Below are 24,919 nucleotides of genomic sequence, written 5' to 3' on the forward strand. Positions count from 1 at the left end.
TGGAAGCAGGAGAAAGAGATGGGGTCAGGAACAAGGGGAGCCCCGGGTTCACAGGTTGTAGCTAATGAGTCCCGTGGCCTTGGCCATCGCCATCCTTCCCACAAGATGACACAGTGCACTCCGCGGTGGCGGCAGTCGGGGCCCACAGACAGGGCTGCGGCTGGAGTGCTCAGAACGAATGTGCTTTGGGGGCACTGTGCCTTTTAGAATCAAGTCCCGTCTCTCAGGAGCCTCGAGCCCCGGAAAACCTTACTCAACCTTTCTAAGCCTTGGAGTCCCATAAGGGCAACCGTGGGACGCACCTGGCACCGTCCCTCGTGTACGAGCAGTGGAGCGACCCGTGGCATCAAAAGAGAATTTTTTGTCAGTGTCCACAGGAGTGAACAGCAATGGAAGCCAGGCAGGCCGTGGTCTAGGAGCGACCCACGTAGCCTCCCACGTGTGCAGGAGACATGAACTCCTATGTGTGGAGACACACACTTCCACGTGTGCAGGAGATATGTACTCCTATGTGTATAGGAGACAGCCTCCCATGTGTGCAGGAGATACACACTTCTCCAAGAAAACAGGAAACCTGACATTCTCCTTCGCGCCAAACACACCACTCACTCCAGCCCATTCCTGCCTTGCCCAGTGCCTGCTGGGCTGGGAGCACTCCTTTTCCCAATGGCCATCAATTCTGCAGTCCCTCCAGGGATTTGGGGCTGAAATTGGCACAACCTGGGGGGCGGGGTGAGACAGGAGTCCACAGGCCCCTAGGCCCACCTGCCTTAAAACGACAAACCTTGACTTGCAGAGCTGTATGCAAAGGGTAAATCTGAAAATGAAAAAACAAAACAAAGCATTCCAAGACCTCTTCCAGAAAGAATGTCCGTTTGCGGGTGATCTTGGACATGTCACGCCCCTGCCCTGGGGACTTGAAGCACATTCCTCACTGTCTATATTTTGGTTGCCTGCTCTGTTATTATCCCTCAGTTTTATCCCCCTCTCACCCCCACCCCTCACAGCCCTTTCTCACCCAGCCTCCTCCCCGAGACTGGCAACAACACAGCGTTTTGGAAAGACACAGTTGTGAATAGTGAATAGGAAGGCCGCAGACGCAGGGATGAACCGCAAATTGTGTGTCTGAGAATGAACGCCTTCCTACACGTGGAACATCCTCACTGAAGATGCAGCCTGTGCTGCACACTGTTCAAAGGCTTTAGAAGTATTGATCTACATCATCCTTCCTTGCAGTGAGAGCTAGTAATACCAATACCCTCACTTCAAGATGAGGAGATGGAGGCACAGGTGGGTCAAGTAACTGGTTCAAGGTCACACAGCAAATGCTAGAGCTGGAATTTGAGCCCAGGCAGCCTGGCTCTAAGAGCTCTACGTGGTGTGTGTGTGTGCGTGTGTGCGCGTGTGTGAGATTTATAATGGATTTTTAAAATTATGCTAACAGAATAGATACCATTACATCATGAGATTAGAAGGCAGTGGCATTTCAATTCCCAGCAAGGCTCACCTGCTGAGGACCTCAGAGCCCTTCCTCTTAACCATCACTTCTGATTGTGTGTTGGCTTTAAAAGTGGAACAAGGCTACTTAATTTCCATCCCTTTCAGATCCCTTAAGATTCCATGGATGGAAAGGGGCCTGCGGAAGAAGGACTGGCACGGGCCAACCCGGAGCCATCGGCCTGTTTGGGGACTGAAGGGTGAGCGGGACGTCAGGCGTGGGTCCAACAAGTGAGCAACAGATGCAGCTGGGAGGACGGCAACGCTCCATAGCCGACCCGGAGGCCTAGGACCCGCCCTGGTTTCCAGAGCTGATGGCCACTCAGGTGGCTCTGCTCCCTGTGAGGGAGCCAAGGGGGAGCCCGGAGCCTCTTCAGAGACAAGAGCCCACGGTCCCACGGCCTGGCTGAGGGCAGGCGGCTCCCTGGGCTGCAGGTTCCCCCTCTCACCCTAAGGTGAGATGACACTTTATTACTTCCTTTTTGATGTTACTTCTTTATTTTTTATCTATCTGTCCATCTATTTTTAAATCTGTATTACTTTATTGGGATAATATTGGTTAATAACATTCTCTAATGCAGCATCGGTATATTGCCTTGTGTGCTCTGCACCTGAACTCTAGTCTCCTTCCATCACCACAGATTCAACCCCTTTTACTCTCTTCATCCTCCCCCTCACCCCCTTCCACTCTCATAACCACCATTCTGTTGTCTGTGATGATACTTTAAATGAAGCTTATTGATGGATCTTGAAACTGAAATGATGGTTTATAACAGGACCCAAGCCAAAAGAAATAGCAACTGTAGCAGATGTTTCTCCAAAGGAAGTGTCCCATGACTGTGCTGTCCAATATGGTATCCATAATAGCATGTGCCTGTCTACACTTAAATTTAAATAAATTGAAATTAAACAGTCCGATCTTCAGTGTCCTTGACCGCCTTTTCAGTGTTCAGCAGCCATATGTGGCTCATGGCTACTACCCTGGAAAGTGTGACTCTAGACCAGTGATGGCGAACCTGTGACACGTGTGTCAGAGGTGACACACAAACTCATTTTTTTGGTTGACTTTTCTTTGTTAAATGGCATTTAAATATATAAAATAAATATCAAAAATATAAATCTTTGTTTTACTATGGTTGCAAATATCAAAAAATTTCTATATGTGACACGGCACCAGAGTTAAGTTAGGGTTTTTCAAAATGCTGACACGCCGAACTCAAAAGGTTTGCCATCACTGGACTAGAGTGATGTGGCCACAAGCCGAGGAATGCTGGCAGCCTCTTGGAGCTGGAAGAGATGAGGAATAGACATTCCTCTAGAGCTCCTAGGGGGAATGCAGTTCTGCTGACACTTCGATTTGATTTCAGACTTCCTACTTCCAGAACTGGGAGGAAATAAAGTTCTAGTGGTTTAAGCGACTAAGTTTGTGGTAATTCATAACTGTGACAATAGCAAATTAATAAAAGGGGTAAATTAGTTAATGTGTTAAGCACGTAGAATTCCTGGCACACAATAAGTACCCAATAAATATTATTATTATCATTTTAAATTAACACTCACCTAACATACCCAATCACCAGAATGACAAAAGAGACCAGGGGTGAATTACAGGCGATATACCCCCACATTTGAGTCCGACTCTGGGAGGATGAGGAGGGGCGGAAGGTGAAGGAGAGGAAGCTGGCGTTTGCTTGATGAACTGAAGTGCTCTCCAACCGAAACCATGTTTCCAAGATTGAAATATTTGACAAAAACCGTTATTTCAAAAAGGTTGGCCTGTAGGAAGGACAGTGAGCTCAGATGCCCACCTGTCCAGAGATTCCAGGTCCCTGGAGCATCAGTGTGAAGCGCCCTGGAGGTGACTGCAGCTGACAGCCTGCTCCACGGGAGGGAAAGAGACCTCAGAGTGTGGCATTGGCACGGGAGAAAGTATCTGCCATGCTCTCCCATGACTGTACATCCAAGAACGTCCCAGAGCCTCAAGTGGAAAACCATCTGAACCCACTGGAGAGTTGGGTTAGGTGATGGTGCACATTGTTTAAAAATATATAACCAATATTAATAGAAAATAGTATTTGGAGAAAATCTCATCTGAAACAGGAAAAACACCTATAAAGTTCAAAACCTTAACAGGAAGCTTGTGTGGCCTGAGTCTTTATTTGCAGCTTCTCATTCAATCCCACAACAACCTGGCAGCAGGTACTATCGCCGAGGGTCCGAGCAGGGATGCCCAGGGAGCAGGGCCAGCCTGGCCGCAGTGAGTCGTAGACCCTGGGCAGTGGGCTCTTAAGGACTGTGTATTTCTCCTCTTCTGTGTCTTTTTCTCTCTAGCTTTCCTATCGGCCAGTTAAAAAATAAAAGGCAAATGACAACTGGAAAGTCATTATTGCAATGATATGTTAATAAAGCGTTGGTATCAGTAATATATATATATATATATATATATATAAATATATAAAAATATATATACATATATATATATATATCCTATATAATAAAGAGGTAATATGCAAATTGACCAGGCTGGCAGGGGAGGGCAGTTGGGGGTGACTGCGCTGGCAGGGGAGGGCAGTTGGGAGTGATCGGGCTGGCAGGGGAGCAGTTAGGCGTCTATCAGGCTGACAGGGGAGTGGTTAGGGGGTGATGAGGCGGCAGGCAGAAGCAGTTAGGGGCAATCAGGCTAGCAGGCAGGCGAGCAATTGGGAGCCAGCAGTCCCGGATTGTGAGAGGAATGTCTCCTGTATTGTGAGAGATATGTCTGACTGCCAGTTTAGGCCCTGTGGGATCGGGCCTAAACTGGCAGTTGGACATTACCCGAGGGGTCCCAGAATGGAGGGTGCAGGCTGGGCTGAGGGACACCCGCCTCTTCCGCCCAATGCATGAATTTTGTGCACCAGGCCTCTGGTATATATATAATTATAATTTAGAGATCACTTAAAAAGGCATCGCAAGGAGAAGCAGATAAATGACAGGGAAGAGCTTACTGAGATAGTATCCTCTCTTTTCAATTGACAAAAGATTAAAAAGATAATAATTCATTAACTAGGGCATCCATGCACTAGGCTGTTAAGCAATCATTAAAAACCTCTTTTGAAAAGCATTTTAAGGACATGGGAAAAAACAATTTAAAATTTTTAAACATTAGAAAAAGAATCCATCAAACTGCAATTAAAATGTATATGCAAGAGGGAAAGACTGGAAGGAAATTTACCCAAAATTTTACAGTAGCAACCTTTGTATACAAAAGTTATATATGCTTTTAATGTTCTTCTTTAAATTCCTCTGTCTTATGAACTTTTTGCAATGAGCATGTATTACTTTTAACTCTGGAAAAAAAGACTTCCTTTAAGATAATTTAAAAATTGACTTAAAAAAATCTGGGTATAACCCTTTTTGGCAACTGTAAGTATTAAATAGATTAGCTAAGAATAAGCATTTAAAATTGTGGGAGTATACACGAATTGTAACTTCTAGAAATTCCCTAAGTTGCCATCGTGTGGCCTACTGGAATTTAGCCTGAGGGTTGATCATGTTTCATGTTTCAAAAGACAATATTTGCTTTTTATGTGTCTTTGATTTACAAGAGCAAGGAAAAGGATTTTTATCAAAGTCAATCAGATCAATGTAATCCAATTAAGAAGATAAATGCACCCTCGACCTTACATTCCTCCAAGAGAAGAACCACTACATCTTTGTGAATTACACGCAGCAAAGCCCTGGGAGCTGCTCTGACTTGGCCTCAGACTGTCAGGTCAGTGACCCCAGGATGAACATTCTCAAGGGGCCGGCCAGCCAGGCCTGGATCTTCAAAGGGAGCCCAGAGCCCCTGCACTGTTGGGAGGGCCGCTCCCGGGTGACATCAGGGCCTGCAGAAGTCTCCCATGACCCTCCCAGACCTCAGGTGGGAGAAGCAACCCCTGCCTCCCTAGTCTTTAATCAAAAGATGATTTCCAACCGTGCCATGCAGGTACTGCATTCATCACTTTGAAACATTAGAGTGTTTTAAAATTTAAATGTTTATTTTGGATTATGCCCAACTCATTGCTTGTCTTTCTTCTAATATATTTTTAACTAGGCTTTTTATTATAAAAGTAGTGCTTATTGAAAAAGACTTCAAAAGCACATGAGAATATAAAATAAAAGCCAACATCACCACTCTAGTTTGCAGAGGTAGCCACCCTAACAGTTTCTAGTGTATCCTTCCAGAAGATTTCCATGCACATACAAACATACAATTAATAAGTTAAATGTGTGTATGAATAGATACACTGAGTGGCCAGATTATTATGACCACCTGACATTTGTAGGCAAATTGGCCATACATTGCATTGTATGGAATATGGAAGCCAAAGGCCTGTTCGAACACCTTTGCTGTCTGCAGTTACCAAGATAAAACATCTGCAATTTGCACAGGAACACAAGGATTGGACAGTTGAGCACTGGAAAAAAGTCATGTGGTCTGATGAGTCACGTTTCCAGTTGCATCATGCAGATGGCAGAGTGAGAATTTGGCAGAAGCAGCATGAAAGCATGCACCCCACATGCATAAGTACAACCCTTCAAGCTGGTGGGGGCAGTATTATGGTTTGGGGCATGATTTGGGCCCTTTAATTCATGTGGAGCAACATCTGAATAGCACAACATACCTAAGTATTGTTGCTGATCAAGTTCATCCTAACATGTTGATGGCGTATCCCAATGGAGATAGTTTCTTCCAAGACAATGCGCCATGCCACGGTGCTCGTATTGTGCACACGAGGGAGACATTACCTTGCTTAGGTGGCCCCCACAATCACCAGATCTCAATCCAATTGAGCATTTGTGGGATGAAGTTAAAAGAGCCATCAGGCAGCTGGTTCCACAACCATCAAATCTCACAGAACTGGACAGTGCTATTCATCAGGCATGTTGTCAGATTCCTCGCATCACCTTTCAACATCTCGTGAAGTCAATGCCAAGAAGATTGGCCGCAGTACTGGAGGCAAAAGGTGGCCCAACGAAGTATTGATGGAGGTGGTCATAATAATCTGGCCACTCAGTATATATATATATATATATATATATATATATCCCATATTCAAAGGCTGTTAAATCGCATTGTTTACCCATATCTTCAGAAAAAATCACTTCTACTGTCATGGTAAACAACCTGCTTCTCTATTTATAATGGTCTGGCCCTCTAGCAACTTCAGTGCGAAAGTATAGCTAATTTGCCTACAAACGTCAGGTGGTCATATAGTCTGGCCACTCAGTGTACATGTGTGTGTGTATACATTATATATTTTAGCTTATTTGGGGTTGTAATTGTACATAGTGCTTTCTACTTTGTTTTGTCAAATAAAAATAAATTTGATTTTAAAATGTCTATATATCACTGGTAAATATGTTCTCCCATACAGTGGGTTCCATTTTCATTTTGATGTGGGTTTCTTTTGCTGTGCAGAAAATTTTTATTTTAATGTAGTCTCATTTGTTTGTTTTTTCCTTTGTTTCTTTTGCCCTACGTGTTGTATCAGTAAATATTTTGCTACATGAGATGTCTGATATTTTGCTGCCTATGTTTTCTTCAAGGCTTTTCATGGTTTCATGAATTACATTTAAATCTTTTATTAATTTTTAGTTTATTCTTGTGTATGGTGTAAGTTGGTGATCTAGTTTCATTTTTTCACATGTACCTGTCCAATTACCCCAACACCTGGGAAACTGTCCTTACTCCATTGTATGCTCTTGCCTCCTTTATCGAAGATTAATTGAGCATAATGGATTGGGTGGATTTCTGGGTTCTCTGTTCTGTTCCATTGATCTAAATGCCTGTTCTTGTGCCAGTACTGGCTGTTTTAATAGCTTGATATCTGGTATTGTGATTCCTCCAACTTTGTTCATCTTTCTCAAGATTGCTGCAGGCTACCCAGGCTCTTTTTGGGTTACATAAAAATTTTTGGAGTGTTTGTTCTAGATCTGTGAAATATGCCATTGGTATTTTAATAGGGATTGCACTGAATGTCTAGATTGCTTTGGGTAGTATGGACATTTTAATGATGCTAATTCTACCAATCCATGAACATGGTATATTCTTCCACTTGCTTATATCTTCTTTTATCTCTTTTTTTTCCAACATTCTATAGTTTTCTGAGTATAAGTCTTTTACCTCCTTGGTTAAGTTTATTCCTAAGTATCTTAATTTTGGTTGTTGCAATGGTAAATGGAATTGTTATTTTCTCTTTCTGAAAGTTCATTATTGGTGTATAAAAATGCCAATGATTTCTAGGTGTTAATTTTGTATCCTGCTACATTGCCAAAATCCTCCTTTCCGATTTGGATGGCCTTTATGTTTTCTTCTTGTCTGGTCACTGTGGCTAGAACTTCCAGTACTATGTTGGATAAAAGTGGTAAAAGCTGGCAACCCTGTCTTGTTCCTGTATTTAGGGGAAATGGCTTTAGTTTTTGCCCATTGAATATGATGCTGGTTGTGATACATCTGATAAAGGATTAATATCCAAAATACATGAAGTACTCATACACCTCATACAAGTCAACAAAAGGAAGACAAACAACCCAATCAAATGGGCAGAAGACATAACTAGACACTTCTCCAAAGAGGACATACAGAAGGCCAAGAGACATATGAAAAAATGCTCAAATCATCAGAGAGATGCAAATTAAAGTGACAATGAGATACCACCTCACACCTGCCAGAATGGATACCATCAATAAATCAACAAATAAGTGCTGGCGAGGATGTGAAAGAAAGGAACCCTAGTACACTGCTGGTTGCAGACTAGTACAGCCATTATGGAAAACAGTGTGAAGTTTCCTTAAAAAATTAAAAATGAAACTGCCATTTGATCCAGTGATCCCACTTCAAAGAATATATCCTAAGAAGTCTGAAGCAACCAATCAGAAAGAATATATATGAACCCCTATATTTATAGTAGCATATTTACAATAGCTAAGATCTAGAAACAGCCCAAGTGCCCATCAGTAGATGAGTGGATAAAAAAACAACTGTGGTACATTTACACAATGGAATACTACACTACTATAAAAAAAAAGAGAGAAGGATCTTTTACCCCTTGAGACAGCCTGGAGAGTATCATGCTAAGTGAAATAAGTCACTCAGAGAAAGACAAGTATCACATGATCTCATGTATATGTGGAATCCAGTGAACAAAATAAACTGACAAACAAAATAGATCTAGAGACATGGAAGTGTGCAATAGACTGAGGATCCTCAGAGGGAATGGGGAGGAAGAGGGAAGAGATCAACCAAAGAATTTATATGCATAAATGAATAACCCCTGGACACAGACAATAGAGGGATGAAGGCCTAGGGAGGGGAAGGAAGTGGGAAGGAGGAGGGTCAACGGGGCGGAAAAGGAGGACATCTGTAATACTTTCAACAATAAAGATAAATTTTAAAAATGTCTATATAAAAGTAAAGCATCATGCCATTGACAGAAAACATTTCTGTGGACACCTATTCTCTGAAGTCCCAAGAGAAGGAAGAGTTCCTGATGGCAGAAGTTCATGAACATTGGGCATGTCATCCGCATTAACTATAAAAATGAAAGTGTTCATGATAATCCCACAAGATTTAATCAGAAGACAATTCATTGGAAACAATGCCTTTCTCCCTAGATTTCCATGATCCCACAAGTCGTCCTAAGATTATTTCCTCCGGAATAAAAATGAAAGACCGTGACACCATAGGCCACACCATTCACTGCAAATACCTGCCCTGCATGTACCGTTCCGTTCTCAGCCAGGTGTGTGAATAGGCCGGCGGCCACAATATAACAGACTAACAAGGATCTACACAGAGAGGCCTAAGTGCTCTGCGTTTCCTAACAACCTCATGATGCGGTACGAGTCTTGTCCTCCTGTTCCAGACGAGGAAACTGACCCACAGAGAAGTTAACCACACAGGTCACTCAGCTATTTCTCCCAAAGCAAGGCTCCACACTGCCTGGAGGAGGAATGGGGGTGTGGCGCATGATGTTCAAGTCCACGAGGTCAGGGAAGCGTTACAGAAACTGTGTTTCAAGAAAAAGACAGCAGCAATTGCATTACAAAAAATTAGTTCCTGAATTCGTAACCTTGACATTTCACTTTTCTACAATGAAGCCGAAAAACCTCGTGAATCTACATCACCATGCTCCTGTGCAGAAAACATACAAGAGGCAGTCAGGCGTGGTCTCTATGCCACTCATGCTCACCTGCATTCGATGATCCAGTGCCGGATCTGGTCTCGGAGGTTCTCCTTGATGTCTGCACCTTCTATTAGTTGCAGCTGGCTCTTGATGGTGTCCAGGGCGGTCTTGTAGTCCTCTTCATGCTTCATCTGCAGCTCATCCCGCAGGCAGGTCACCCTTTCAGCCTGGATTATTGTAGCGCTGACTTCATTAAACAGAGGAGGCGGGTCCTGAAAATACAAGCAGAAAGGTTTGAGATCAGAAAGGTTACAAAGCTGCTGGAAAATATTAGACATTGGGGAATTAATTATCCCAATATCTTCAACGGTGTATTACCAAAGGCCCAGAGAAATACACGCAGGACACAAGAATCAGATTTGGCGGGAACATTTGTCAATGTGATTCACTGCCCTGGGGAGGAAAGATGGTGCTCATGCCACACCATTTCCCAGAATCCAATGGGAGGTGTAAGTTAGCTTGAAAAAATGCATATTCAGTAAACCTTAAAAATAAATCACCCAGCCCTAGCTGGTTTGGCTCGGTGGATAGAGCATCGGCCTGCGGACTGAAAGGTCCCAGGTTCGATTCTAGTCAAGGGCATGTACCTTGGTTGCAGGCACAGCCCCAGTAGGGGGTGTGCAGGAGGCAGCTGATCGATGTTTCTATCTATCTCTCTCCCTTCCTCTCTGTAAAAAAATCGATAAAATATATTTTTTAAAAAATCACCCAAACTATAGAAAGTAAACTTTTTCTGAATCTTCTTGGTTAGTGGGAGAACAAAGACTATTGAATAAGAATATATTTGGAGCAAGCCAAAAACTGTGAAGAGAGTGTGAGTGCTCTGATTTCAAGAAAATCCAACATCAACCCTGAAAACTCTGTTCCATTGCTAGAGACCTCCAAAAAAGAAAATTATCTGCTGACCCAGACACTCACTGTGATATTATACCTTATTGTCAGAATGTTCTTCCCCAAAGTCTGCAGATTAGCAAGCCAACAAATGCCTGTCTATTGAGCACCAACCAAGTGCTTAGCCATGGTCCAGCATCCTGAAGGGTGTGGCCAGAGAAAATACAGAACAATGTCAAGACTTAACTCCTATTCTTTACAATCCCTAGAGAAAAACAGTTGGCAGGATAAGAGTGATGCCTGACATAGGCTAGAACAATGGCCAATAACCTATGAACGTGCTATGTTGTGGGTTTGGGTGGGAAGAGCTAAAAGGGACCTGGAGAAGGAAAGCACGCATGGGGCTCCTGGTGCCAGGAATCACACCTTGGGGAGCAGGGACACAGTCGTCCTTTACAGGAAGACCCTGAGCTCCAGGGAGTTCAGAGCTTCAGCCCAGGTCACTTAGCAAATGGAGGGCCAATTCAGGGGTGAGCTGGAGCCAGCCCGTAATGGCTCATGAGATCTAACTGATGCATTTTCAGGAATTTTGCAAGCTGGCTGTTAAATCGCCATTTTTTGAATGCTAAATTTTATAAACTTATAATTAAATCAGTTATATTGAAAATGAAAGTCATTAATACTAAAAATCTCAAGACTTCTTAGCCGTTTTCACTGGATTTTACTATTATCTATATGTTTGACATTATGCATGTTCATCGTTTCTCTATGCTGAAAGTGCCATGTGATGGTGGGTGACTGTATGTAGCTTCCAACTGTGTTCACTCAGGTAGGAGCCTGAAGTTGGCTACAGAAATTAGCAAACGCTGTAAGTCAGAGCTTCAGATATTGTTCTGATTGAACTGTCTAGACTTAAGATATAGGAAAATAACAATGCAGATAAATATAAAAATGTGCCATGTCTGTATCAGCTACATTGTGACTAGCCAAGAAGTTGAGGAAATAGTCTTCCAGCCCCAAAACTGTAATCTGATTCAGCAAAGGGGTGTCCAACTTTTAAAATTGATGGCTGAGTGAAGCTGCAGTTTCCTTTGGTTGTCTCACTTTCATCTTATTAAGGCACATGAAGGTAACAATCTACGTCCATATCAGAACTATACTCATTCATCAGATGCAACCCCTTATCATCCAGACAACAGACAGAAGAGCTCAGTAACAATCAAGGAAAGTGTTCTGAGAGCATCGATGGCTAGGTGAGATTGGCAACAAAGAGGAGCATATGTTTTATTATAAGTAGTAAACTGTATGTACACAACCTTATATCAATAAAATGATATACGCATACATTTTCCCCAGAGAGCCTTGGTTAAGCATTACCAGTGCAGCACTGGGTACGTCCAAGACTAGAACCCCGTTGTTCTTGAAGGTTCTCCCACCACTCACCCGTTATCTGCATCCTACCCACTGCCCACCTTCTGTAGGCTTTCCTTCCCAAAGAGGCTATAGGGTATGGAATGGGCAAAGAGCCTGCAGAATCCAGGGCAAAGCTAAGCTCAAAAGATTTCTGTTGAGTCAGAGCATAAAAGGAACCTCTCTTCCTGGAAAAGAGAACAGCATAAGCCAAGGCACTGAAGTGGAAGGGAACATGGCTGTGGGTCACGAGGAGATGAGCTGGAATGGGGCACAGGAATTAGCAATTCTAATCATCTGTCATACCCATCAGTGGCTCTTAACAATGTCTGTGCCTCAGAGACCTCTGTCGGTCTGGCAAAGCCTAGGGATGTCTTTTACGAATAATGTTTTCAAATGAATAAAAAGAAAATAAACAGATTTATAAAGGAAACCAATTATACTGACACACAGCTTTATCCAGTAATGACTAGACTGGGGTCCTGGGTCACTGAGAGAAAGACTACAGAGGTAAAGTGCCATTTTTATCATGTCATATCAAGAGGGCAGACTATCAACCTGCTAACCTGGATCACCTGGCTTACGTGGTATCTTCCAGGTTTCCCGTTCTAAGACCACTGCCCCCCTCCTCCCCACCCCCTCCACACTGTCCTCTGGTAGGAAGTCACTGTGCATAGCCCCTGCTTAAGGAGTGGGAGTTACGTCTACTTCCTTGAAGGTGGAGAACCTGAAATTATTTGAAAATTTTCTGCATATTAGATTGGTCTCTTCTCCCACATTTATTAAATGATTCAATAATTTATTTATATCAATATGGACTCATGGATATTTCACTCGTACTTTGGGTTATAATCCCAATATCACTTTATTATGTTGTTTAGATTGTCCCAGTTGAGCGGTTGTGACGGAGACTCTATGTCCTGCAAAACCTAAAATGATGAGGAACAGGAAGGAGGAGGAGAGAAGGAGGAGGAGGAGGAGAAATTTATAAAAGGGATCAAAGCAGCAGAGGGGACCACTTCCTGAGCTTCTCCTGCGCTTGCTCCCTCAACAGAAACAAGCTCGTAGTCCTTGCCACAGTCCTGCTGGGCAGGTACTATTATCACACGAGGACATGGAACCAGAAAGTCGAGTCAGTGTTCCCCAACGCACACAGCTGGCACGTGACGGAGGCAGGGGACAAGGCCTAGCTTGTGTGATCCAAAGCCATGCTCTGGGATTTCGGGGCAGGGCGTCTGGGTTTAAGTCTGGGCTGTGCCACTTGCTACCTATGTGGTTTCATACAAGGCCCCAACTCTCTGAAGGCTCCGTCTCCCCCTCTTTAGGATGGGGGCAGCATTAGGCTGTGACGACTGAATGGGACCCTCTCTGGAAAGCCCTGTCTGGAGTCTGGCATGGGTGGGGGTCCTTGGTGCAGGTTCACTGTGGGGTCAGTGTGATTGCTGTCCTTGCACCAGCGGCACCAACATTGGGTGCATGGAACCCAGAGAAGCTAGGACGCTCCCTTGTAGAGAAATTTCCAGGATAAGAGAAAAATATTAAAGTCCATTTTGAAAGCTGTGAAACCAGCAGATGACAAAATTGAAGGTCTTGTTTCCATGGATACAACTATAAATTTCAATCAATTACTGGGGGAAAATGGTCATCTTAAAGACTCAATTCATGTCATATACTAAAATAAATTCCAAATGAATGAAACAGTTAAGTGTAACAAGTACACACACACACACACACACACACACACATCACAACCTCCAAGAAATACCTATGAACCCCTGGGAGTGATTTCTCAACTTGAAACCACAATCCAGATGTTGCTGGAATTCATAGTCCACTTAATGACACAAAATCAAGTTAGAAAGATGAAAAGAAAATCACACATATAGGAGTTTATAAAAACATGATCAGGAAGTTGAAGGAAATAAGCCAATTGTCTACATTTAGTATAAGAAGAATGTGTGACTGTTATGACAGGAGAAAATGCCAAAACTACTTTAAATCTGAATCTAGAATGAAAATTTTAGAATCCTTTTGAAGAACAATCTTAAAAACAAGCTAAATTGCCTCACTGTGCAGGTGCTCACAAAGGCAGGACTTTATATGATACATTTGGTGTCACTATAAAGAGATATAATCATATAAAGAAGTAGCCAATTCTTACACCTCCCAGGTAATGCTTCCCCTTCCTAGTGCCTATGTCTTATAATTCTTCTACAGATTTTCCCCTCATCTCTCCAAGGACTATTGTAGAACCCATTGTTTTCGTGACTATGTTAAAATGGGTCCCTGCTACAAAGGACCCAACTTCCTCCATCTGTGATGAATGTGTGAAATTGAAGTCTTGCATTAATGTTATGATTCTCACAATCAATGAATCACACAAACGGCTTCTGCCCCCCAATTACATCCTTCTTATGGTGATTTATGGCAAATTTCTTTCACAGACGTACGTATACAAACTATAGTTTAAACTGGGCCTTTTCCCGGGTTATCCCTAAAAATGAAGTAATGAGTAGTGACTCTGATGCGTGTCCTGTCCATAGCTCCCCATGTGCTGCTTGGCGGACTTCCTCCCGCTCCATGACCTCTGAGCGGAACAGGGAAATCTCCCAGCTCCCATGGGACTGCACTGTGTCCCCACGTTGGTTCACTGGAGTCCTTTACTCATGTTCACATCCACCTCCAAGGTGGAAATGGGGGCCTGGCCACCCATTGGACAGATGAGGACACGGAGGTTCAGAATTGAGTTTCCGAGTCATTCTGCATTAATGAACAAGCCATGAGGTTTCCGACTCCATCGCTATGAGGTCCTCCTGCTACACCAGGCAGTGCTGTTCACCTGTGTGTCCATGTGTGTTTCTCCCTAGAGACGCCCTCCGACAAACATACACTTGGGGTCATTGGCAGCATCTTTCTCTAGTTGCTTCTGAACGTAAAGGTTGTCCTCTCTTTGGGTCTCACATTAATGAGCAGCTTTTCCTTGGGGCTAAAACATCTTTTCCTCCTCGGCAAGCCCGGTCATACGGAATTCAAATTCGAGAACTCATCGTCACATCAACAGCAACTCATTTAAAAATAAATTACGAATATTAAGGGGAAATAGGAAGTGAGATAACATACGATGTATTGAAATACATTAGTGGTAGAATTACGCGTCTTAATGAAGGCTTCCCATGTGAATAAACCATTATATTTACAAGCTTTCCACAGTTAATGACCTGGAACCGGATAACGCAACCTACGCTGATGGAGAGGTCCTCCGTCAGCAGAAATATGCATATTAATAATTGATGCTGCTGTAAAAACAGGACATCGGGGGATGCTTCCTGGGTTTGTGGGGAAATAGGACTCCATGGTCCATTAACTTGAAATGCTTAGCTAATGTTTCATGGGCTTTGTCTTAAAAAATCCGTGTTCAAATTAGTAAGAGAAAATGGACATTTGTCCAAATGGAAATCTGTTCCATGTATCAGTCGCAAATGCACTTGCAAATAGGTGGTTGGGCAACCTTCTGGAGAGGCCCAGGGTGTTGGGGGGTTCGCTTCTTCATGGTGCTTTGTTGTCCCTGAAGGCGAAGCCAGAACAGTGAGGGGAAGGGGGCATCTCACGAAGCAAATGACCGCCTTGCGGGGTCTCGTGCTGTGGCCAACCCAGAGATGAACCCGCGCGCCACCTCCTGGGAACAGCAGGCAGTGCTGCTCATTAGGAAGCTCTAGGGCCCAGCTCCTCAGGCCATGGGGCGCCCCCGCCCCCCTCTGACTTTGCAGGGGGGGATGACCGCCTCATGCTGCGGAGGGAACGGCGCTGCAGTTGCTCCATTTCCTTGGTTGATGGAAATAAGCCATTTTGTTCCATCATTCCATTTTAGAGCGATGTGTCTGTATTTATAAACCTGTGCTTATACCAGTGCACCTCCTCATAAGGACAGAGCCAGCAGGCGTGGCAACAGGACCGCAGGGAGACCCAGACCCGGTGGCTTCCTTTGCCCTTGGCGCCAAGTCCAGTTACGTTATGTCTTTAAGTGAAGATGCCCCAACTTGAGTGGGTGCCAAACTATTAAAGGTTAAAATTTTTCTAGTCCGTTAGGTCCGATTTCTAAAACTTTCTTAGTAGTTTTAAAATGTGCGTAATTAGGAGCTGTGCTAGAACAGAGTCTGATTGAGCTTATAATTGATTAGTGGAGGAAGCTTAATCTGTTTCTTGGGTCCTACTTTCTTTAAAAATGTTTTAAACACTTTAATGGCATTTACAGGTTGCAAAGCACTGTTTTTAGTGGCTGACCAACATTAACTATTTTATTTATTATAATAGCCTTATGTGTAGGTACTCTTGTTATTTTCATTATAAATATGAAGAAACTGAAGCACAGAGAGGTCAAGGAACTTACCCAGGGTCACACAGCAAGGAAGTGGTAGACTGGGGCTTTGACTCAAGGCATCTATTTTTAGACTCTCTGTTCTTAGCCTCTATGCTTTGCCGTGTTTCTCCACTGACAGATTTCTTATAGCTTAAAACATTTTGTCTGAAAATATTTTTTATGGATACTGTAAGTCAGACCTTTTAAAAAATGTGCCTTTGTCATTTCAATAGCTATTGCTGATCTGCCTCACAAAGAGGTTGACATGTTCCTCTCCCCCTGACAGTTTGATGGAGACTGTGTTTCCAGACCTTGCCAACATTGTGGCATTCACCTTTCTGGTCTTGGCTAACTTCAACAGGTAAAACTAGCAATTAAAAAAAGATTTACTTTTATTTTTTAAAAATTGACTTTTAGAGAGAGGGGGGAAGGGAAAGGGTGAGGGAGAAACATAGATGTGAGAGTGAAACATTGATGGGCTGCTTCCTGTATGCCCGCTACTGGAGATCAAGCCGAAACCTGGGCATGTGTTATGACCTGGAATTGAACCAGCAACTCCTCAGTACATGGGATGACACCCAACCAACTAAGCCACACCGGCCAGGGCAAAATGGCAATTTTTAAATAAACCTTTTGAATCATGAGCGATATGAGCATCTAAAGCCATGATTCTAAGCCACTGGAAGAAAAACATCAGCTGGCACTTCCCCAGCGCTCACTGTGCACAACATGCAAGACTGTTTTGAATGCTCTCCAGAGGGCAGTGTCTTTAATACATAGCACACACCGACGAGCAGGTGCCAGGACCATTTCCCATTTGCATGTGCGGAAATCTCGGCCCCGAGAAGCCAGGCCACCACCCAAGTCCACACAGCTGGGCAGTGGTGCGGCCGGAACGTGAGCCCAGGCGGGCCGGCTCCGGAGTTCTCGGCCTCAACCACTCTGCCTGGTCCTTGAAAGGACTCTGCGGGCCCAAGTGGAGATGAATTAGGGCAAACACCCTGTTTGAGGACGTGCCTGTAGGAATCCTGGGGTCAGGAGGCAAGAGGGAGAGAACACCTTCATCACTGAATTGCTGATGACCTGAGGCCCGGGCGAGGAGAGCGCAGAGGAATAATAACAAAAACAACCTCACGTCAGACTACAGGTTTCCACGTCTCTAGACTAAAATCCCACTTAACAGAAAAAACAAAACAGTGACTTTTCCTTTTTTAAAACCTCTCGAGGTGGGCTTTTGAGTTCCCAAAGATGACTCAGGGTCCCCCTGACCCTCTGATCGCCTGGCTCTGCCTGTCGGAGACCCACATGTTTGCACCGGGATCACAGCGAGCCTGGTCTGCGGGCCGTTCCCGGGCAGCACACACAGGGCGCGGTGTGGTGGCACCTGCTGCCTTAGGGGCCCTGGGCACCTCCCTGGCAGCCAGATGCTCAGCTGCATGCTAGACTCGGGCCTGCGCCACTCCAGCTCCACTGCAAATGCCTGAATCACAAAGGCCCAGGTATTTCCTATTTGGAAGCCAGTGGCCTGCGTATTTGATGCAACAACTTGTTCTGAAGTGTTTCATGTTCTGCAACACAGAAAAGTTATCACACTTCTTGGTACTTCGCACTGTAGACATCATTCCGTTATCATGACGACACACTGATGTTCCACGATGACCGACAGCAGCCGCCACTCCTGGAAGGGTGTCTTTGTCACACACCCCCCCCCGCCCCCCCCGAAGCCCTATCGGCTCTCCTGTCCTGCTCTTACAGCAGAGGGGACAGAGGCTCACAGGGAGGGCAGGGGTGTCGCTCAAAGCCCCCAGCTGGCCACCTGGCTGCCTGCTTCCTTGTCAACACAGCGGAGCAAACCCTTCAACACCTGTGGTGGATACGGCCACTCATTTATAAGGTGCTGCCTCCCCCCGGGACATTTAGGGAATGGCTCTTTTGCATTTAAGACATTAAAAAAAAAATCTAAAACAAAGCAAAATAAAATCCCATAAATCATGGCATACCCGTTCATTGAGAATAAATTTCTTTCTATCAAATGTCATTTGGAGCCAACTATCCTATATAACATAAGCCTAATATGCTAAGTGTCCGACTGTTCGTTTGACCATTTGACCAGTCACTCTGATGCGCACTGACCATCAGGGGGCAGATGCTCTGACCGGTAGGTTAGCTTCCTGCTGGGGTTTGGCCGATCAGATCCCAGTGGTCCCTCCCCAGCCCCAATCATGCAGCAGGGGGCGGGGTCCCTTGCGGGACCCCTCGGGGGATGTCTGCAGGCCAGGCCGAGGGACCCCATTGGTGCATGAATCCGTGCACTGGGCCTCTAGTAATCCATAATGCACATGGCCCGCTGGACGCCATGGCTTCTGGTTGATATTAACGTGCAACCATGAAAGCGTTTCATTTTGATTCTTGGCTCATTTCAGCTTTGACAGCCCTTTCCAAAGAGGAGCCCACGGGTGCTGAGGGCTGGGGAAGCTCTGGGCGCTGCACCGCCTTCCCAAAGGAAGCCCTGGAGGGAGCGTGCCGGGGGCCCCAGCACCTACTGGGGGTGATTTGTTCGTAAGAAATAAGTCTAATTCATTGACCTAAAAACAACCTAGCACCCAGCTTGCTTTGCGTTGGGATCTGAAAGTGAGCAGGCCTTTGCGGTGCTGTGAGGGTCCCACTGATGCATTTCGCAGTGACAGTTCTTTCTCTTTACTGCGCACCCCCCCAGTGTTCATTATAATGCAAACAGTGATAGCTTCAGGCTAACACAGAATATATGATGGTCATGACTGTAGGACCAATTATTTCAAAGGGATCCACAGAATGAAATGTATGACATTCATTAAGTTTCCCTCTACCTGATCCACCCCATTGCCTCTGCCAATTAAAATAACTGCACATGAATTTTTAGAGTGCTATTTATTTTCCTTTGTAGATTTTAGAATATAAATATTTAAAATGGCAATATCAAAAAAAATTTATATGTCAATGGTAAGAAAAACATTTGGCCGGGAGTGGAATGATGGCATAATGATGTTTCTTGCTCTAATTCTGGTTTCAGTTACTAAATAGTCACCCCTGGAAACATGCCAAGCTTCCCTGACAGATGCATATACAGTTTTGATCAGATAAGTCACTGGTTTCCTCACTGACATAATATAACAAAATGAAATAAGGGAAAAATGAAATTTTAAAACAAGCAGACACTATCTTAATTAGTGATAGAGTGGAAAATACATTCAATTGGAAACGTCTTCAATTTGGGGTAATGAATTTTTATGGTTATCAGCTAGTGAGCAGAAGATACCATTCTTAATAAATTGAATCCATATATTTCACAATGGTGTAAAATTTCAATGAGCATGCATACCACACACACATACACACGTACACGCACACGCAGAGGGGGAAGAAAAGTCACCTTTAATAGAAAACAGATGAGTTACTCTCTTTATATTGTCCAAACTCTGCACTGCTGAAAAATGAATAGGCATTTTTTATTTGAGCTGAGCAGATACAAATGACAAAGTAAAGCAGAAAAAATCATAATAAGAGACATTCTATCTTTCTCTGGGATCAATATAAGATATTAAGGCTTCAAGATGGAAAAAATATTGTTTGGCCATTCCCTAAGTTTCTGGTGCATGAACGTAGTAGATGGTCAGCAAATGCAGGCTGGGTTAAATTAAATGGAAATTGTTGAATTAAAACTGCTGCTAACACAAAATTTTATGTTCAACTTAGATTATCTGAGATTAAATCTTTGACTGTGAGTTTAATTTTTAAAGTAGAAATTGGAAGTATCTATTGTTTTTATTGTGATGTCTCATATCTGCGTGTCTATTAAGGATGGTGTAGAGGAATGTCAGCTCATTCCCTATCTACTTCCCCACATACACCACACAATTTGGAGGGCTTAGGAGAAAGAGTTGATAATATTCCATGGCCATTTACTTTTATTTTTAAATGTGTACTTTTTTCCCCAGTTAATGAAGCAAAATTCAAACGCGTAGGAAAATACAGACAATTATGGACAAAAAAATATTTCAAAGTCCCCACATTAAAAAATGAGCAGCCCCAGCTGGTTTCTCAGTGGTTAGAGCTTCAGCCCTGGGTCGCCAGTTGGACTCCTGTCAAGGGCACACACCTCGGTTGCAGGCTTGATCCCTGGCCCGGTCCTGGTGAGTGCCTGTGGGAGGTAACCAACCGATGTGTCTCTCTCACATCAATGTTTCTGTCTCTCCCCCTTCCTTCCACTCTCTCTAAAAATCAATGGGCAAACTATCCTGGGGTGAGGATTAATGAAAACCAAACCAAAAAATAAATAAATAAATTAATTAACATTATCTGAACTCGGTATATTTTCTTTCTTTGCATGTGTGTGGATGTGCGTATATATTTAGATGAAATCGTATTGTTGTGTATAATTCCAAATCCTGTATTTTCACTTTGAGCACTGGGCCACCAAAAATTAGTCATAAACATGTTTCTGATGGTGGCGTGGTACGACATGAATGTAGGTCCACCGTAAATCACTTAACTACATCTCTACTCTGAACACCAGAATTGTTTATTTCCAATTTTCATTAAAAAGGACACTAGGAAACTTCTATGCACAGACATCCCTATTCTGATAATTTCCTTAAGCTAGCACTAGAACTGGGGGTGAAGGATGGAAACATGCGAATGGTCTTGCACAGCCGGCTGACTGCCGTTCAGAAAGGCCGAGTGGGTCTCACGCATCGGGTGTGCGGGTGAGCACCGCCTCACCTTCCTGTCAACAATTATAACTTGAAACACAGACACACCGTGCCCTCCTCGGAGGCCTTTGCTGGGGATGCCGACCAAGGAGGAAACGCCCAGCACAGACAGAGGCTCCACGATGGGCCAATGATCCTCGCCTCCTGGTGCTCACACCCTCCTGCCCTCCCCTCTGCCTGAGTGTGGGTGCCCCTTGACCTGCTGCTAACCCGCCCGACAGGGCAAGCGTGCGGCCTGCCACTTCTGTGATGTTTGCAGGAGAGGTAGCACCTCTCCCTCGCTGGCTCTGGTGACCAAGTTCTCACATGGAGGGCCCCACGGCACTGAGCCGGGGCTGTGTCCGGCTAACAGGGGGCCGGAAAACGGAGGCTTCCATCCGACAGCCCACAGGGGCGGAGTCCTGCCCCCCACCGCACACACTGGGAAGCAATCCTCCCCCGGTTGAGCCTCAGAGCGGATCCCAACCCGGCCAACACCTTGACTGCAGCCTGGGAGAGGCATCCAGGCAAGCACAGACTCCCGACCCACGGCAACCGAGAGAACACGCCTGTGTGTGAAAGCTGCTCGGTTGGGGGTAATTTGTGACGCAGCAGTAGGTAACTAACACACCCTTTCAAGTCTGCGTCAGTCATTGTCCCCCAGAGGCAGCAAGTCAGTGCAACCTGGTCACCACAAATACTAATAAAGACGAGTGCACTGCTGACATCAGCCTGAACAGCATGTGGTGAGCAGCTCAGCACCTGTGTCCATATCCAGCCGGGCGGGGGGGGGGGGGGCGGGAGGGGCAGGGGGAGGTGGAGGTCCACAGATTCTAACAGAGCCGGGTGCGCGGGGCACACCCCTGCTCCCCTCCCCCCAGGCAGGCTCTGTCAAGTACAGGTGATTCCAGTTTGTCAGTCACTGGTTGTTTATTTTTCTTTCCTCTCGCCCCTCAAGGAAGACTGGCGAAGGAAGACTCAAACCGTACAGGTGCTATTGTCTTTCAGAAAAGCGACACATGTTGTGTGCGTGTGTAAGTGAACTTACCATGCCCAGGAACACCATCTCCTCTTGTCTCTCTCTTTCGGTTTTCTTATTTTGGTGGAAACCTCGCCAAACCTAAAAACAAAGAAATGGTTACTTGTTTTGTATATAAAAATATAAAAGGGAACAGTACCCTCCTGTTTCTGCCGTACAAACGCACGTGCCAAAGGACAGGCTGTGCACTCAAGGTCGTGCACGCGAGTGTTGATGGAATACATTTTCTTCTGCCATCAGAGGCACAATCTCTAAGAAAGAACGAATCACAGAAACGGTTTATACCACTGTCTGAGGACACAACCATGGACCCTAAGGTGGGGCCCTTGTACCAGCACAGCCCTACTGAACAGGGGGTTCTGGGGGCAGCCCCTCCACTCAGGGACCAGACTGGATCCACACTCACCAAGACCCTGGGAGGAAACCTGCTAACCTCAAACCCCATCCACCCAGCAACAGCCTCACACCTGTCAGAATGGTTATTACAAAAAAGACTAGAGACAACAAGTGCCTGCAGGATGTGGAGAAAAGGGAACCCTGGTCACTGTTGGCGGGAACGGAAATGGGTGTGGCTGCCATGGAAAATAACATGGAGGTCGCCAAAAAAACAAGGAAGAAACAGAACTACCACAGGATCCAGCAACCCCACTTCTGGGTATAGATCTAAAAGGAATACAATCAGCACCTCAAAGAGATATCTGCACCCCCACGTTCACTGCAGCATTCTTTACAACAGCCAAGACAGGAAAACACCTTAAGTGTCTGTTGATGGCTGAATGGATTAAGAAAATATGGTTTACAATATAATGAAATATTATTCAGCCATAAAAAGAAAGAAAACCTGCTATTTGAGACAACATGGGTGAACTTGAGGGCATTATGCTGAGGGCGATGCGTCAGACAGAGAAAGGCAAATACTGCATGATCACACTTACACGTAGGTTCTAAAAATACTGAACCCACGGAAACAGAGAGTGGATTTGTAGTGGCCAGGGGCTGCGATGGGGGTATAAGTGGAGGTGGGCAAGGGTACTAACTTCCAGGTATAAGATGAGTGGTAAGTTCGGGGGATCTAATATACAGCATGGGCACTAGTGTTAATGACACTGTATTGTACCCTTAAAAACTGCTAAAAGGGCTGCTCTTGAATGTCCTCGCTATAAGGAAAAATGGTAATTGGGTGAGGGGATGGCTGTGTGAGTTAACCTTACTGTGGTCACTGTTTTACAACATATTCGTGTATCCAATTATGACATATATCTTAAAACTCGCACAATGTTCTATATCAAATACATCTCAATAAAGTTGGGGGTGGGAAGAAATGGCCTATAATTGTCCTTAGGGAGATTCCCCTATCTGGGTTTCTTCTAGATTGCAGGAACATGGGACTAGATCTAAGGGAGTTAATTCATAGTTACAAAAGAAAATTTCTGCAGTCACGTGGGGAAATACAATGGCAGCGTTGAACTGCACAACTCAGCTGTGAATTCAAATGCTTATTTAAAACTTCATATCTGCATAGAAACCAGACAGAAGATAGCCTCTTATCTGACCCTTCTCCGCCTCTTGCTGCCATTCAAACACAATAAGGGGCAAGCGTCCGACTTCCCTGCTCCAGCTCATGCCCTTGTACTTCCTTTCTCTCCAGCCTAATTCTAATTTGTCACATGCTGTGTTTTGCATGTTCCTATAAGCAACGTGGTCTGTATTTGAAAAATGACAGGGTATAAATCTGACTGAGAGGAAGAACCCTCAAGGCCCGCTTTCTAAAAGGGCACCGAGGCCCCGCTCACTGGCGCTGGTCGCTGGGACCCTGTGTGCACCGTGCTGACGGGCACAACACCTCCTGTACTGTATGTCCATGTGTCAGTGGGTTTTAAAAAGTCATTAAAGATTTATATCCTCACTGAGTTTTCAGCAACATTCTTTCCAACAATTATCAATGACTTCAAAAACGTGTGAAGAAAATGCCTAGACCTATTTATAATAACATTTAAAAAACAGGACCAAGCTTAGTTCATGGTTTCCCCAGGGTAAGAAAAATCAATCTTTCTGGAATTTCGTCCGGCTCTACTACAGGTAAGATTTTGGAATTCTGAGGTTCAGAGCTGACCGCACCCTGGTACGCATCCCTGGCGTGTTAGACACCGGATCCCCAGGACTGAGAGCCCTCCCCATCCCATCGCACCTTCTGGATCCGCAGGGCCGCTGCCCCCACGTCTGCCATTTTCTCGCCGATGAGCTTGGCTTGCCTTGCTCTGTATTCTTGGAGGAAGATCTGCTTCATGAACAGTGCTCTCAGGCGACCTTGTCGTGCCCTCTCCGCAATCTGAATTAATTTCACAGCATGTTCTAGGGACATGGTCTTTATAGATAATTTCTGCAAAAAACATTTGAGATCAATCAATATTTAATCATGTTAACTATACCAACTGACCCCAGAAACATCACAGGCATACTGCCAGCCCAACCCTGCAGAGTTGCCAAACTGCTGAGAAAGAGTGTGACGTCCGCTCACTACTAATCATCTTCCCCATGACTTATGTATATTTTGATAAGATGCCATACTCGTGCCGTGGTCCCACATGTAAGCACCCCTTCAGCTTTCCTCTACCATTCCAAACAAAATACTAATTAGCTCCACATTTTAGGTTGGCAGCAAATTATACTAAGAATGCCAATAAAATGGATTTAATGAAACTTGAAATGGCTATCAATGTTCATTAACTTAATAGTATAACCATGAATTAAAAACACATCTCTAGCTTGACTGGTGTGGCTTAGGGGTTGAGCATTGTCCTGTGCACCAAGAGGTCACGGGTTTGATTCCCGTCAGGACACGTGCCCA

At 44.6% G+C, this 24,919-nt stretch overlaps 1 protein-coding gene across 1 annotated transcript in view; it reads right to left on the minus strand.

The window, feature by feature from the left end:
- Window positions 1-24,919, minus strand: part of DRC11 (dynein regulatory complex subunit 11) — a 114,730-nt gene that overhangs the window by 75,642 nt on the left and 14,169 nt on the right. Inside the window, exons 4-6 of the mRNA XM_081095716.1 lie at window positions 24,260-24,451; window positions 22,081-22,152; window positions 9,714-9,919 (exon numbers count right to left, since the gene is read on the minus strand). Of these exons, the coding sequence (XP_080951842.1) occupies window positions 9,714-9,919; window positions 22,081-22,152; window positions 24,260-24,451 (470 nt within the window). The remainder of the gene's footprint in view (window positions 1-9,713; window positions 9,920-22,080; window positions 22,153-24,259; window positions 24,452-24,919) is intronic.

The sequence above is a fragment of the Myotis nattereri genome (assembly GCF_964212035.1).
Source record: "Myotis nattereri genome assembly, chromosome: 7".
NCBI classification, from domain to species: Eukaryota; Metazoa; Chordata; class Mammalia; order Chiroptera; family Vespertilionidae; genus Myotis; species Myotis nattereri.